We start from the raw sequence: 13,994 nt of genomic DNA, 5'->3' as shown, positions 1-13,994 counted from the left end.
TTTCCATAAGTATTACAACTCTTAAAATTGCTATTAGGTAAAACCCTGTTTAAATACTCATGTAGCCCATGGTGTTCTCCTTCATCGTTCCATATTCTAAATTATTTTGTAGAATGTTTGCAGGAAATGTTGATCTGAGTTATTAGTTTAAGGAAAAAAAAAAAAAAAAAAAAGACTTAGACATTAACCATTGAGCTGACTAGCACATTCACAGGATGAATACAATAGACTATAGCTGTGAGATCAAAAGTTTCTTTCTTCATAACACAGTTGAAAGAGATACTCAATAAAATTGAAAGTTAGCAGTTCCAGCTGAGAAGAGGAATTAACTGTCTTTTCAAAGTGTAATTGGACTATATAACTTACTGTCAGTCAAGATTCTTGAGACAAAGCCTCAGTAAAATTCAAAGAGGGATCGGATGATTATACATAGGTAATAAGACTACCCAGGCTACTTAATTCTCATCAAACAAACAGTTTTGAAAGTCTAAAATGCTTTGTTTCTGCAAGTTGGGGTTCGAAGCAATCTCTACTATGATTTCCAGTTAGAATTTAAGTGGGTGCAGATTACACTATACATGTATTTTGATTTTTTTAAATTCCCATCTTTCTCTAAAGATTGCAGTCTAAGATACTGAACTAGATGAACTACAGCTGTAGTGGAGAATGACTTTTCCTAAGACCTGAATTCTTATAACGCTAAAAAATGGAGGGAAAAGAGAACAATAATTGCTGAGATAAACTTGATTAAAATTCAAAAGACTGTATAAATCATATTCAAGATCAGATCTCACCTTGTCCAGAATCTGTTTTTTCAGCACATCTTTTATATTTTTCTTCGTGTTTGAATCAAATCAAGAAGTATTTTCAATTTATATTGGCTTGACTTTTGCATGTAGCGGACATTGGTTCTTCCTGAATTTGTGCTGATATAATTATAATGGAAACAAGAAAAAAGCATAATAATAAGATATCATGTCCCTGTTCTTCCTCTTGAGTTGTCCTGTATACTTCTCTTTTCTCTCAAGTTTTGTATTTTTTCAGAACCATACACATTAAGCAAATGTACATATTATCATGAAATTAAGGACCAAATTGTTCTGTGTCAATTTGTGATATTTTTTGGTTTCTAACTGAACTAATAAAAAAAAATCTATATGCAAGAGAAAGCAGGAGGAAAAATTTTAAATGTGTATCTGGGTCTCTTCTAAAATAATAGATAAAACCTCCACTCTGGGAAGGCGAGAACACAAATGTTACATGTCTACTGATGATTTTTTTTGTGGATAAAAAGAAATAAGTAAAGTAGAAATAGCATGTTTTCTTCATTGGGTGTTAGGCTGTATCTTCAACATTGGATGTAGTACATTAATGCTGGTACCTGCGTACACACTGAGCAGCTACACAGTGCCACAAAACCGAGTTGAGAGTTCAAATTAACTGCTAGGCAGTGGTAAGTGTTGGTAACTTCTTGCTTTTGGATGTGCTATGTTGAAGAGATTTTTAGAAAAAACAAAAACAAAAAACCCAGCTATTAAGAGACAGTTGCATACAAGCCGAGGGCTGTGGAGTGGCATGTGTGGGTAGCGTATAGCCAAGCACAGTAGTTACAAAGGCATCATCTTACTAGAATCACTGCCTTTAAATTGCTTCACTGTGTGTTCCTTCGTGGGTATTTGGCTATGTGTATTTCTTTTACAGACTCTCTTACCTTGGTTTAGAATTCACCCAAACTTAAAATTTATGAAAATTGTTTGCTATTTAGATATCTGTCCTCAGTCCTGCATAATATCAACAGATTTACAGAGAATTATAGCAGCCTTGCAGCTGCTTTCTACTCTGTAGAAGCTTCAGTTCTGATGCCATGGTGGGATACTTTTTTGTACTTAGGTCTTCATCAACTGTGTAGGAGGTATTTTGAATGCAGCTAACATTTTACTCGTGTTCACTAAGTGTAAAAGCTATTAAAAATTATGTGGTAATATCTTCTCCTTTTAGCTAAAAATTCTACTTGCAACATTTATTCAGAGTTTGAATGTGGAAATGGTGAATGCATTGATTATCAGCTGACTTGTGATGGCATTGCTCACTGTAAGGACAAGTCTGATGAGAAACTTTTCTACTGTGGTAAGTATTTCCAGATGTTTCACTTTCACATTCTTATTTTGGTGATACATGCTTTTATTGGTTCTTCTGTGACTTTTCTACTTAATCATACCAACTGCTTACAAAGATGGACAAGAAGAGGATGCCAACTCGCACATTAAAAAAACCCGCCTGATATTATATGGATAGAATTACTTATACCTGAACATATTTTGCTTCCAAACTTCATATATTACCTGAATTACTTTTAATAAAAAGCATCTCAAATGTTTTCATATTTCTGTCTCTAAAACAAAAATAAGGAAAACTACAGCTACCTGCTTTTTTCAAAGATGAGAAATTGAGTATTTTCAGCTTTAATTTAGCAATTTTGATTTCATTTTCCACATGTAATAAGATTTTCTCTCATTGTGAATAGAAAACACTAAAATAGAAGTATTATACAAAAATGGCTGTGTAATAGATACCTTTCCACTCAATTTTCTTTTTAAGTTTATAATATCATTATTCTTCACACCGATCAGTCTGCATCTTGCAAAAAGATGCAAGGGTGTCTACTTATTAGTTTCATAATTTTCCCAAGTGGTTCTATCCTTATTTGGTTTTATTTGCCCTAATAATTAGTAACTGGATCACTTCCAGGTGTTTTGTCTCCAACTGATTTTGCCTGCTGCAGTGTCTAAAACAGTACTGCTCAAATGATTTTCATAAATCACTGAGGCGCCTTACTGAATTCATATATCCTGCATGTTAAGTGCAATCTCTTTGTTACCTGCGTGCCTGTAACTCTTGGTATATCTTCTGGTTCCCATATGAACAATTTCATATCATTTCAAACCCACCCATTATGTTTATACCAGACACTGATACAGTTTTATCAAAATGTCTTCTGTAGTTCCTGGAGTTGACTTCTGCCATTTTAATAGCCAAGGTTAATATCGGGAAAAAGAAATGGAATAAATTTCTGGTGTTGTTCCCCCCCCTGCCCCCCCCCCCAAAAAAAAAAAAAAAAAAAAAAAAAATTAACACCAACAATGTGGGTATGGCAGCTGATACCAGGTCATCTTTTTCTTCTTCTTCAATTGGTGTCCCATAGCTTTCAGACATCTATGTGATAATTGCTTTGTTTGTGTCACGTACAACTAACAGTATAGTCCATCAGATCATCTACATGTAGGTGACTAAGGAGGTGGGTTTGTTTAAATCTGAAAAAAGATAACACATCAGACCAAGAAATAAGAATCTGGATTATACAAAGCACTGCTAGTTACCAGGGGAGAAAGGCCCTTGAATTACGAGTGACAGCCTCAAAGCACTGAAAAGTAAATAACTTCTGTCTGTGAATTCCTTCTTAGGTTTCCTTACTAAGTGTGCATTCATATATTTGTAATTAATGTATGCATATTGCTTAGACATAGGAAGTAATTAAAAAAAAAAACAAACACAGAAACAAAACACAAAACCCTACACCACCACCACCACCAAAAAACCCAGTCAGCTATATCTTAATATGGATTAAACCTTTTTGTCTCTACTATTTATTTCAGTCATTTGTTTCATTCACAGTTCATGGAAGAAAGATTAAGGTTCCATACAGTTTCTTTTACTTTGTTAGGAGAGTAGGTTGAAGGAATAAAGTCATCTGGGAACAAATAAGAAAGTTGTAGCTGGTGAGGAATCTCAGTATACTCTTTCTTGACATTCCAGATAAGTTGTCCTGTGTCTATTTCAGTAAGTTTTTTTTAGGTTTACTGAGCTGCTAAAACTATTTTGCCCTTTATTCTACAATACTGAAAAAAATATAAATGCAAGATCCAACAATTTGTGTTTCCATGGTTTGTCCACAATTTTTTGAAAGACATTATATTAGTTTGTAGTGTGACAGTGCACATTTTGCCTGATTAAAATGAACTTTGCTGATTTTTTTGCTACACATCGGAAAAAGCAGGGAGAACTGTGGTTCTGTCATGCACTAGGTCATATACAGCATATTGTTTTCTAAATCTGATAAAGTACAGGATGCTGAACTCTATTATTGATTAACTAATCCAATGTACATGATTTATTTATTTTTGTGGCATGACTTCTACAATGGTTAGGGCTTTAGTAAATCATTCCTGAATTTTCAAACATAGCAACATATGTAAAATTCATACACTCTTCGGTAGTGTACCTACTTGAGCAGAACACTTGCAGTATTGGTATTAGAAATCCAGAAACTTTTCTGCTAATGTTTTCTGTATTTTCCTCTCCGTTTATTCCTAATTTGTTTTAGAGTAAGTTTGTATGTTTGATTCTATATGATAGAATTCCTGATGCTATATGCAAACATTGTCATGTGCCTGACAAAAGTGTGTCAAAACAAATGCATTTAAAGCACATGGACTTTTTATACCACACAAAAATTAAAACTGGGAATTAGGCTTTCCTTTTTCATTTTTTTGGTCATTCTTTCATTCTTTCTCATTGTACTTCCATTTATCATTCTTTATCTGTTCGTCAAGTTCTTCTGCTGGACATCAAATGACAAACTTCTGAAGTTTTTCTTGTAGCTTCAAAAGCATTTTCATTTAAATTGTTTTTTTCTGAGATGTTTGTCTGCTTTAAATGTAAGGAGGCTATTTTTATCATGTATCATATCTAAATGAAATAATATGCTTGTACTTAACTCTTCAGAAAACAGAGGCTGTCGGAAGGGTTTCAAGCCATGTTATAATCGCCGCTGTGTTTCAAGTAACAAAGTGTGTGATGGTGCAAATGACTGTGGTGACAACTCTGATGAACTTGACTGTAAAGGTAAATGACAATTACTTCCAGGGTGAATTCAGAATATTGCTCTGTAAATACTTAGTATGTAAATGGAAGAAGCTAGAAAACGCATATAACTATTGAAATTATAGGTGCTGGGATTTGGGGTTTTAGAATTGAAAAATAAGTAGGTACGTGCTGGTATGTTTGAGAAAGCATATGTGGGCATCGATATGAAGACAGATTTTGGTTTACACCTACAACTCTATAGAAGTAGAATGGTTTTGGCTGTGGAAAAATCAGAAAATACAATTGCCACTTCTTCTGTGAAGTAATAAATGAGAGAGTAGCTTTACTTCAAATGGAAGGGTTGAAAGATGGGTGATTTCTTCTCTGCATCTGCTGCACTGTTTCTTTGAAGTGGCTCGTGTTCTGTTTCTTTGCTTCTCAAATGCATAGCAATGTCTGTGTCCTTTGCAATACTTACTAGAATTTTTCTTCCTTTTTATATCGGAATTGCTTTCCTTTTGTCTTAAAACACGAATATTTAGACCTGGGTATCACCAATGAATAAAGACCAGCTAGTAGACAGCACACATCCTTAGTTACAATTCAGAAAGACTGGAATGGAAATTATTCCACAACATATATAGCTAAACCTGTGTAGCTGTGGTAACTAGCATTTTGTTGAAAGCACTGCATGGTTTTTAATTCTTTAGCTGAATATGAGTAGTATGAGTAAAGCACACAGGCAAAACCACCAGCCTGGTGTTACATGAGAAAAATCTGAGAGATTCATAGACACTACATGAATGTGCTTCCTTCCTCACATGGTGATTATCTCAAATTGAGTTGACATCTGGAGAGAGGCTCAGAAAATAAATTAAAAAATTAGAAACTTTTGCTTTAAAGTGTATTAGACCTTTTTATTTCTTCTTAATTTTTAGCTATGGAAAGTACAGTGTGCTATGAATACCTCATTCTAAAAGGCAGAAGGTTTAAACATAATACAATATGCATCTGAAGACTCTTTAGTACACAAATTTCCATCTTTTATAACCCTATATTATAGATTCAACGTGTGCTTCAACAGAATTCCATTGTGCAGATGGGGTCTGCATTGGAAAATCAGCACAGTGCAACCAGATCATTGATTGTGCAGATGCTTCAGATGAAAAGAACTGTAGTAAGTTTGTGTTTGTGCTTCATCGTAGCATCTGTTCCGTGATTATTCTTTGTTATATATTATTTAATACATAGTCATTACTAGTTGGATGACAGCAGCTGCATGGTCTGTGCAAACTCAAGCTAAACCTGAAAACCATACTATTCTGCATTAGGTATGATACAGTAATTTGCCGTCTCTTTTACAGATAATACAAACTGTGCTTACTTCTACAAACTTGGAATAAAATCTTCTGGGTTTATTAGCTGTAATTCAACTTCACTTTGTATACTGCCAGAATGGATATGTGATGGATCTAATGACTGTGGAGATTATACGGATGAATTAAAATGCTCAGGTAACGTGAAAAAGAAAAAAAAAAAAAAGGAAAAAAATAATTTACTTTTTTTGAAAAATATATTTCTATATTTCTCATTCTTTTTTCTAATTGTGTTGCAAAATGTTTATTCAGCCAGTAGTGTTTTGTTTATTACAGATATTAATATAATGCTGAATGCTGGTGTTTTTTCACCAATTTGTGTTTCATTAGATTTTACAAATTACCGCTGCATTTTTCTGAAGGAAACTGTAATGTCTAGCTTCCTATTTCCTCCAGGTTAGGTCTGTCATTAATCATTTTTATTTAAGTAAAACATTAGTCATTAAAATGTCAAGCTCATCAAGCATCAGCACAATCACTCAGGAACTTTTATTAGCTGCTGCTTTAGTGGATGGTATTTCTTGCTTACTTTTGTTACTTTCTCTTTTATTTTCTTGGGGTACTTGGGATAGGCTGTCAGGGTAGAATCCAGGGTTATTGCTTTTGTGATTGTTCTGGTCTTCAGCCAGTAAAAAGCAATCATGGTATGCTTAAGTCCTAGTCCCAGGGCTGAGATTGTTTATATTATATTGAATATTAACCAATGAATTATTAACAATATTGAATTCTTACCTAATGAAGGATGGCATTTATGTGTTTGCTCCTTTATTATCTAAACCCCCTCATTTAAGTTTGAGAATATTAAGTTCAACATGTAAGCTTATCTATGAATAAAGAAGTGATAAACTGTATTTAGAATGAGAACGCTTTAATGAACGCAAGTATATTGACACGTATTTGTAGAATTAGGCCCATCCTATGAAATTCTTATCAAACTGTAGACAGCGCACTAGTAAAGAAAGTCTGGGGACAGCAAGCCTTTATCTCCTCTCCTGCACCTTGAGCTTTTATACAAAAATCTATAAAACAAAAAATTAGTAGTATTTCTTACTTATAGTATTCCTGTTACTACCATGTTCCAGAACTTCATTCATTCTTTTAATTTCTAGTCCACATGTATTCCAGTTTATACCTGTTCTTAGGCTGAGAAGGACCTTGTGGTCCTTCAGTGATCATTTACAATGGCAAATAAGCCAAGGCATTTCAGAATCCCTGCTTTCAAGGTAGGGATATCTGTGTCATCTTAGATATCTCAACCTACATCTCTCTTGAATATACCAGTACCAGTAGCCAGTGCAGCAGATGAAATCTTACTTTTGCCTTGTATCAGTGCAAGTATGTTTTAATTTTTTATATTTGTTTTCATAACTGACGCTTGCTAGATTATAATTGTCCTGTGACAAATACCTTTCTTTCTTCTAAGAATTAGTATTTAGTGAGAATAAATATTTACTAATTGATAAGTGTTATTCATAGGTAAAAATAAATCTTTTAATTTTATGTTGTTAAATACTGTCCATTTTTTGCCTAGTAATTTACGTAATCTGATTATTTCCATTTAGTATTCTGTTCTTCTGTGTCATAAATCCCATTGTCTCACCAGAAGCTTCCATTAGAATTCTCATATGTTTTGTGCCAACTTTACTGATGAAAATGTTACCAGGATCCAGAAGGAACCTAGAACTTCAGCACTCATGTCAATCAACCTGACGTTCAGAACTTTGAACCTTCCTATAAGCAGATGCATATTAAGTTATAGTTCCCATTCTAATCTCCATATTCTCCAGATTATCTATTAAATCTTTAGAATTTCCAGTATATAACACTTCATGGATCTTAAAATAGCTGAGATTTATTTTATTTTCTTGGACTATAGTGGGGTTTTTTCCATACCAAAGAAGATTTTCAGGGCAGTGTGCTATAGCTTCAGTAAACTAATGTTGCATAAGTAGACTAATGTTGCATTTTATTCCATTGTCCATTTATTTGTATTACTTTATTCTGTCTTTCAAGTGTGTTCAAAAATGTTCCATCATCTTAATGTCTGACTAATTGCCTGGATCATTCCTTCCTTTACTTCGAAGCAATGCCATTCCGATTCAACCTACATGTGATTTCATTTGCCATTTCATTCAAAACCGATCAACTTTGGCACATTAAGTTTTTGAGTGTTGTTTCTGTTATGAATATGAAAATTCCCATTAACAGACTTTGTTCAGTGTCATTGTTCTTACAGAAAATTAAGGCAAAATACTCATTTAGTGGTGGCTATACTTAGACAGTGTTTAATATCTACGCAGTCATCATAGACATCCCACTTCTTTCTTCCTTTTTTTTCTTTTTTTTTTTTTTATTCATACAGCTGTAGAAGCCATAAAAATTATAACTTTAACTTTCTTTTTCGGGGGTGGGGAACAAAATCAGTGTCAATAGCCCCCAGTATGTTAAGGGAATAATAGAAACCTTGGCAGAGAGCTTCAGTGACCTCCAGTGCTTGGAACTAGTGTGTATTGTGGGGCTTTTCCCAGGCAAAGACCTTGCTTGAGATTTTAAAAATAACCTGTGCCACTCACTAGACTAATACTTGTGCTTACGTCATGAAACTAAATATATGGTATGTTTTCTTTCCTCACATCAGTTTTCTAAGCATTCATAAAAGTAAAATCTTAAATTACTCTCAAGAAAAAAGGCAAGGAAGAAGAACTTTAATTTGTGAGTCTGAATCTCTGGCTCCAACATCAGTGACATAGCTCCCCTTAGTCAGTGCATGCAGCAGATTCGTAGCTTATCCCAGTGAATGTGATAAAAATACTGCCACACTTAGTTTATCTTGTATATGATGGCAGATAAATCAGAAGGGCAATTTCTTCAGCTGGTGTAAGACAGCAAGCAATGTTCACCTGCCTGAGCTCAAAAACCTGTAAACTGAACTACTTTCCTCTGTAGGTCCTGTTAATTTAGTTTGTAGCTGTGCTATGATTCTTCTCCAAAGAAATAAAGTCTTTCAGCTCCCTACACTACTTAGCTGTCAGTATTTGCCAATTTGTATGAACACAATTAAATAAGTAGTATTTTTTTCCCAGTTTTTAGACATAAACACTTTGTTGTCCATTAGTATTCAGAAAATCAGCAGAAATGTATTAGGCTCCTAATCATACTAGTAGAGACCATTTTACATTACATTCTTTATTTTGTCACAGTTCAAAACAAACCCACATGTGAAGAAAATTATTTTGGTTGTCCTAGTGGAAGATGTATTCTGACCACCTGGCTTTGTGATGGGCAGAAAGACTGTGAGGATGGAGTAGATGAATTGCACTGTGGTGAGCATTTTATCTTACTTGTATTTCTGTAATTACTAATGAACTTCAAAAACAGAAAGAAGCGTGAAGTTTTATCTCTGAGATTGAATTTTAGAGCTATATAAAAAGGTCTTTAATACTGTATTTTCAGATTCAAGTCTCTAATGCGTCATGCTACCAACATTTTAAACACTGTCTCATGCCAGAATGAAAGCCCCTATCATTGTGTTAGTATTTAACAATTTCACTAATTCTTCATAATTCCTCATTAGGAAAGTTTTATAGATATGATCAGTTTATGTCAGTATCTTGATGCCAACAGGAAGTAACCAAAATATAACTGACATAAAAATAGACATTTCTTTGCATCAGAGGCCATATAGGTATAATTATTTAAAGTAACAGCAAAAGTGATGTGAATAAAACAGCATAAAATGTGAAGAGGTTAAATGTCCATTTTGCCTCAGATCTTTTAAGATTCTTCAATTCTGCTTAACTGAGGAGTGATGCAAGTTTATTTTATTCAGAGCAAGCTGGTCTTTTAACTTGATCTGTTCAGTTAATCCATACAAATTTATTTCTATAATTAAATTGTAGCAGAACAGCAAACAGCAATATCAAGTTTTCCTATTCCCTATTTAAATAAAACCTGAAATTTGTATATTACTTTTTTTTTTCTTTACCACTTAACATGACTGAAATGTTACTCTTTTCATGACCCAGTTTCCATTAGCATGCTTCCATGTTTGGTTTGCAGTTTACATTGTATATATACATCTTAGAACTTCAAAGTTAGGAACTGTGGTGCAACTATGAAAATCAGTTTTTCTGTAGACCACATACATCAAGTGTCACTTGATGTTTACATCTGCAGGTTTTATTACACATGCATACTTCTAGGCAATGTTGTAAAACCTATCAGCCATTTTTTGTGGGAGACAGAGAAGGGGGTTTATTAAATTCTTTTTTCCCTACTTACAGCTCTTACCTATTTTGAGGTACTCGTTACAATACTGTACTTTTAAATTCAGATTGCATTACCTAAAATTCTTTTTATTGTTAATATTATTATTTTTTTTCATAAGTTAAAATAAAATTTATTCTTAAAGAAGTCTGTGAAAACTGGACAATGTGAAGGTTTCAGCAAAGGTCATAACAACAGCAGGTTTTAGAACAGTTGTGCAGACCGACTTTGAAATGCATAAGCATGCTGTTATTTTCAATGTATACAAAAGTGTAAATGGGATAACAGAATGAAAACACAGCATTTTTTTCTTGTGAGAGAAAAGAATATGAAATCTTTTAAATCTGGAGCTAAATACAGCAATACCAAAAGGAAGGCTTTGTTGGAAAATTTGGATAGTGCCATCTCTGCCCTGCTACCAAAATAAAGCAGTTCACTACAGTTAAAATATCCATGTGAAATACAAAAACGAGACTTAAGTTTTTAAAGTGTTTCTTCTCATCCCACTAGCAAAATGTTTAAAAATATCAGAATGTAAAGTTTTTTTTAATGTTTTACTGTTTATTTATATGACTGTATGGGTAAATGTAAACTCTTGACCAACTGGTAACACCCTGAATACCAAGATTAGCAATATACTATGTTTGAGTGTTTTAGTACATTAAAACTGGGAGGACAGAAAGGAGCTGTGTGGAGATTTCTAAACTACACCAGAAAAACACATGGATGCAGTAGTGTTGCAAACCTAACAAATGCAGTGGCTGATGTCATTCCTAGATTCGTCTTGCTCGTGGAATCAGTTTGCTTGCTCTGCTAACAAATGCATCTCTAAGCAATGGACTTGTGATGGTGAGGACGACTGTGGAGATGGCTTAGACGAGAGTGATGCTATTTGTGGTAAGTACAATAATTTCAGTTCTGTATTGTATCAGACCATACATACTGAAAGAGCCCAAGTGATCCAAGAAGGTGGTGGAAAGAGAGTAAGTACAGCATCTCCAAAGACCATGTGCTTTAAGGAGAGGGTGTTAGAGGGTATCATCCCCCAGCCCTCTTCAAGCAGCACTAGATACGCTTTCGTGGGCACTGTATGCCAGTGTATGTGTGTGCTCTGTCAGTGAAGACATAAATGGCACACCGGCACAGGCAAAAGGAGATCCAAACTATTCTCCAGTTCCCATCCTTGAAGGTAACATCCCTGTATTGCTGTTTGAGTTTTACATTTCAGTGATAGGTGCTTGAAACTCTAAATTTGTTGGGTTTTTTACCTAGCTCTTTCTCCCATTTCCTTTAATTTTTCGTATATACAGTCATAAGCATTATTGCATAATATTCCTTTCAAATTCCCGAACCCTTCAAATTGCATAAGGAATTGAAAATTTTACTTTCATTCTGGGGCTCAGTTGACTAGAAATGCGTTTGTAATTTCTTTTCCAAAGATCACATTGTGTCAAGTCAGACTGTCACAATTTCGTTACATTTTATGTATTGGTTCCATCCTTCTCTGTGCTGTATTTCAAGAATTTCTTTTTAAAATATCACGTTCTATATATTTTTTTCCTTTTCAAAAATCCTGTTACCTAAAATCCATTCAACAAAGAGTATTTTATTCCGTATTTCATTTGTGATACCACAGTAAAAATATTGTTGATAACTACTGTAAGTGTTAAGCAGACAAAGAAGAAATCTCTTCAGCTTATGTTCAGAGTTGTGGTTTGTTGAAGTAGTTCCCTAATCAAACACAGATATAGAAATGCCAACAAATGAAAGCGCTGAAGGTGGAAATTTTACTGTTCTAATATGGCAAAATATGAATTAATTACGTAACTTCAAGCTGACATCTATCTACAATACATTTTTTTCATGGTATTCAGGTTATGCCCAGGACTGGGGAGTTTAAGGCGATGTCTGTTTGAAATGGAAGTTTTGTCTCTGCCTCTCTCCCCTAGGAAGAGGAGAAGGTGTGAAATGGGAAGACAAACACTTCACCTGGAACTACTGTTGAGCAATGTGAAACTCTTAAGAAACATCCAGGCCTGAAGCTTAATAGCAAATTTAGAGTAGCAAATAGAAAAAAGGAGAGGAAAACAAAGGCCACCAAATCACAAAGTGCCACTACAACATAACAATTTTTTTTTCTCCATTTAAGGTTGTTCAGAATTACTTCTTTTGCTATCTTGACTTGCAATACATTGTAGATCTGTTATTAGAAGACAGTCCACCAATAATATTGTAGGCAATCTCTTGAAGAGGGAAAACCGCGCTCGTTATGAAAAGGGGAGAGTTAAGGCTGTATTTCTCCTTGGAAACGGGGAAGATCAGAGTTGCAAGAGGAAAAGAGAATCAAAATTGCTTCAGATTTTTCGGTCTTAAAAATTCAATATTTATTTAACATGAAGTTTAACTTCAGAAGTATAAAAAAAGTGGCAAATGAGTATAAGGAAACAGAAGTTGTCTGTCTTGCAGAAATAATACAACCCCCCCAGATTTTGAATTTGTTTTACTATTATATTGATTTCTAATTAGAATTAGTAGAAAATACACTGACTTCTTTTTAGTGAAGTATATTTCACTTATCCAAGAGAAAACATTAAATCATAGATTGCATGAAGGTTTACTTCCAAACAGAGCACATTGAATCCTAGGATATAATATTCTTATCTGGAGAAAAGGCTTTTTTTAAAAAATATGAGTCAATTAGACAATATGTTGAGTTATTTGCATTAGAACTGTCAGATATTTTCTTACTACCACAACTGTTATACTTGGTACACACTGTTCTCATCTACATGGGGTGGCTCACACAAGTTCTCCATACCTTTAGCCTCCCAGCACGGAGCCTGGCGATGTGGGGGTTACGCAATTTACATTATTAGTTCCTTTGTTCAGTCAGTCCAGCCATGCAGTCAAACATAAAGAACAAAATTGGTTTGAAAAGTTATTCTGCTGGATAGTTTTTGCAAAGTATGGTAAATTAGATTTCCTTGCAGATAAGATCCTAAATAAACAAATGGAAGAAATAGTAGATTGTCGAAATCTTACTGTAAAATACAGTCTTAGCCAGAATGTTTATCATACTGTGTAGAACAAAATCTTTTTTCAGTTTTATTTTAAAATGAGAAACTCTTACTCAGTCCCTTAAAAAAATCAGTTAGGACATGTGCAGGACTCACATTCCGTGTTTTTTCAGGCTCAGTGACCTGTGCAGCAGATACGTTCAGTTGCTTAGGCTCCCATGCCTGCGTTCCCCAGCACTGGCTTTGCGACGGTGAAAGAGACTGCCCTGACGGGAGCGATGAGCTGTCGCCAGCAGGCTGCGGTATGTTTGCTTGCATGTTCAAAACATACAGTATTTCTTTTCTTGACACTTTTGTCTTTACAGTATCCAGATGCTTTTTGTGTCTGTTGCGTCATGCCCTTATACTGTCAATGTTATTAGTAAAGATTGATGGACCACACGTGAGCCGTACATACCAGGATCCTTCAACG

At 34.4% G+C, this 13,994-nt stretch overlaps 1 protein-coding gene across 1 annotated transcript in view; it reads left to right on the top strand.

Annotated features, from left to right (window-relative positions):
* LRP1B (LDL receptor related protein 1B) overlaps nucleotides 1-13,994 on the top strand; it is a 470,805-nt gene that overhangs the window by 326,511 nt on the left and 130,300 nt on the right. Inside the window, exons 44-50 of the mRNA XM_027815297.2 lie at nucleotides 1,999-2,127; nucleotides 4,783-4,902; nucleotides 5,927-6,040; nucleotides 6,228-6,377; nucleotides 9,440-9,562; nucleotides 11,283-11,402; nucleotides 13,696-13,824. Of these exons, the coding sequence (XP_027671098.2) occupies nucleotides 1,999-2,127; nucleotides 4,783-4,902; nucleotides 5,927-6,040; nucleotides 6,228-6,377; nucleotides 9,440-9,562; nucleotides 11,283-11,402; nucleotides 13,696-13,824 (885 nt within the window). The remainder of the gene's footprint in view (nucleotides 1-1,998; nucleotides 2,128-4,782; nucleotides 4,903-5,926; nucleotides 6,041-6,227; nucleotides 6,378-9,439; nucleotides 9,563-11,282; nucleotides 11,403-13,695; nucleotides 13,825-13,994) is intronic.

The sequence above is a fragment of the Falco cherrug genome, chromosome 8 (assembly GCF_023634085.1).
Source record: "Falco cherrug isolate bFalChe1 chromosome 8, bFalChe1.pri, whole genome shotgun sequence".
In the NCBI taxonomy this organism is placed as follows: domain Eukaryota; kingdom Metazoa; phylum Chordata; class Aves; order Falconiformes; family Falconidae; genus Falco; species Falco cherrug.
The sequence above is the reverse complement of the archived record's forward strand: the minus strand, read 5'-3'. Positions and strand labels throughout refer to the sequence as shown.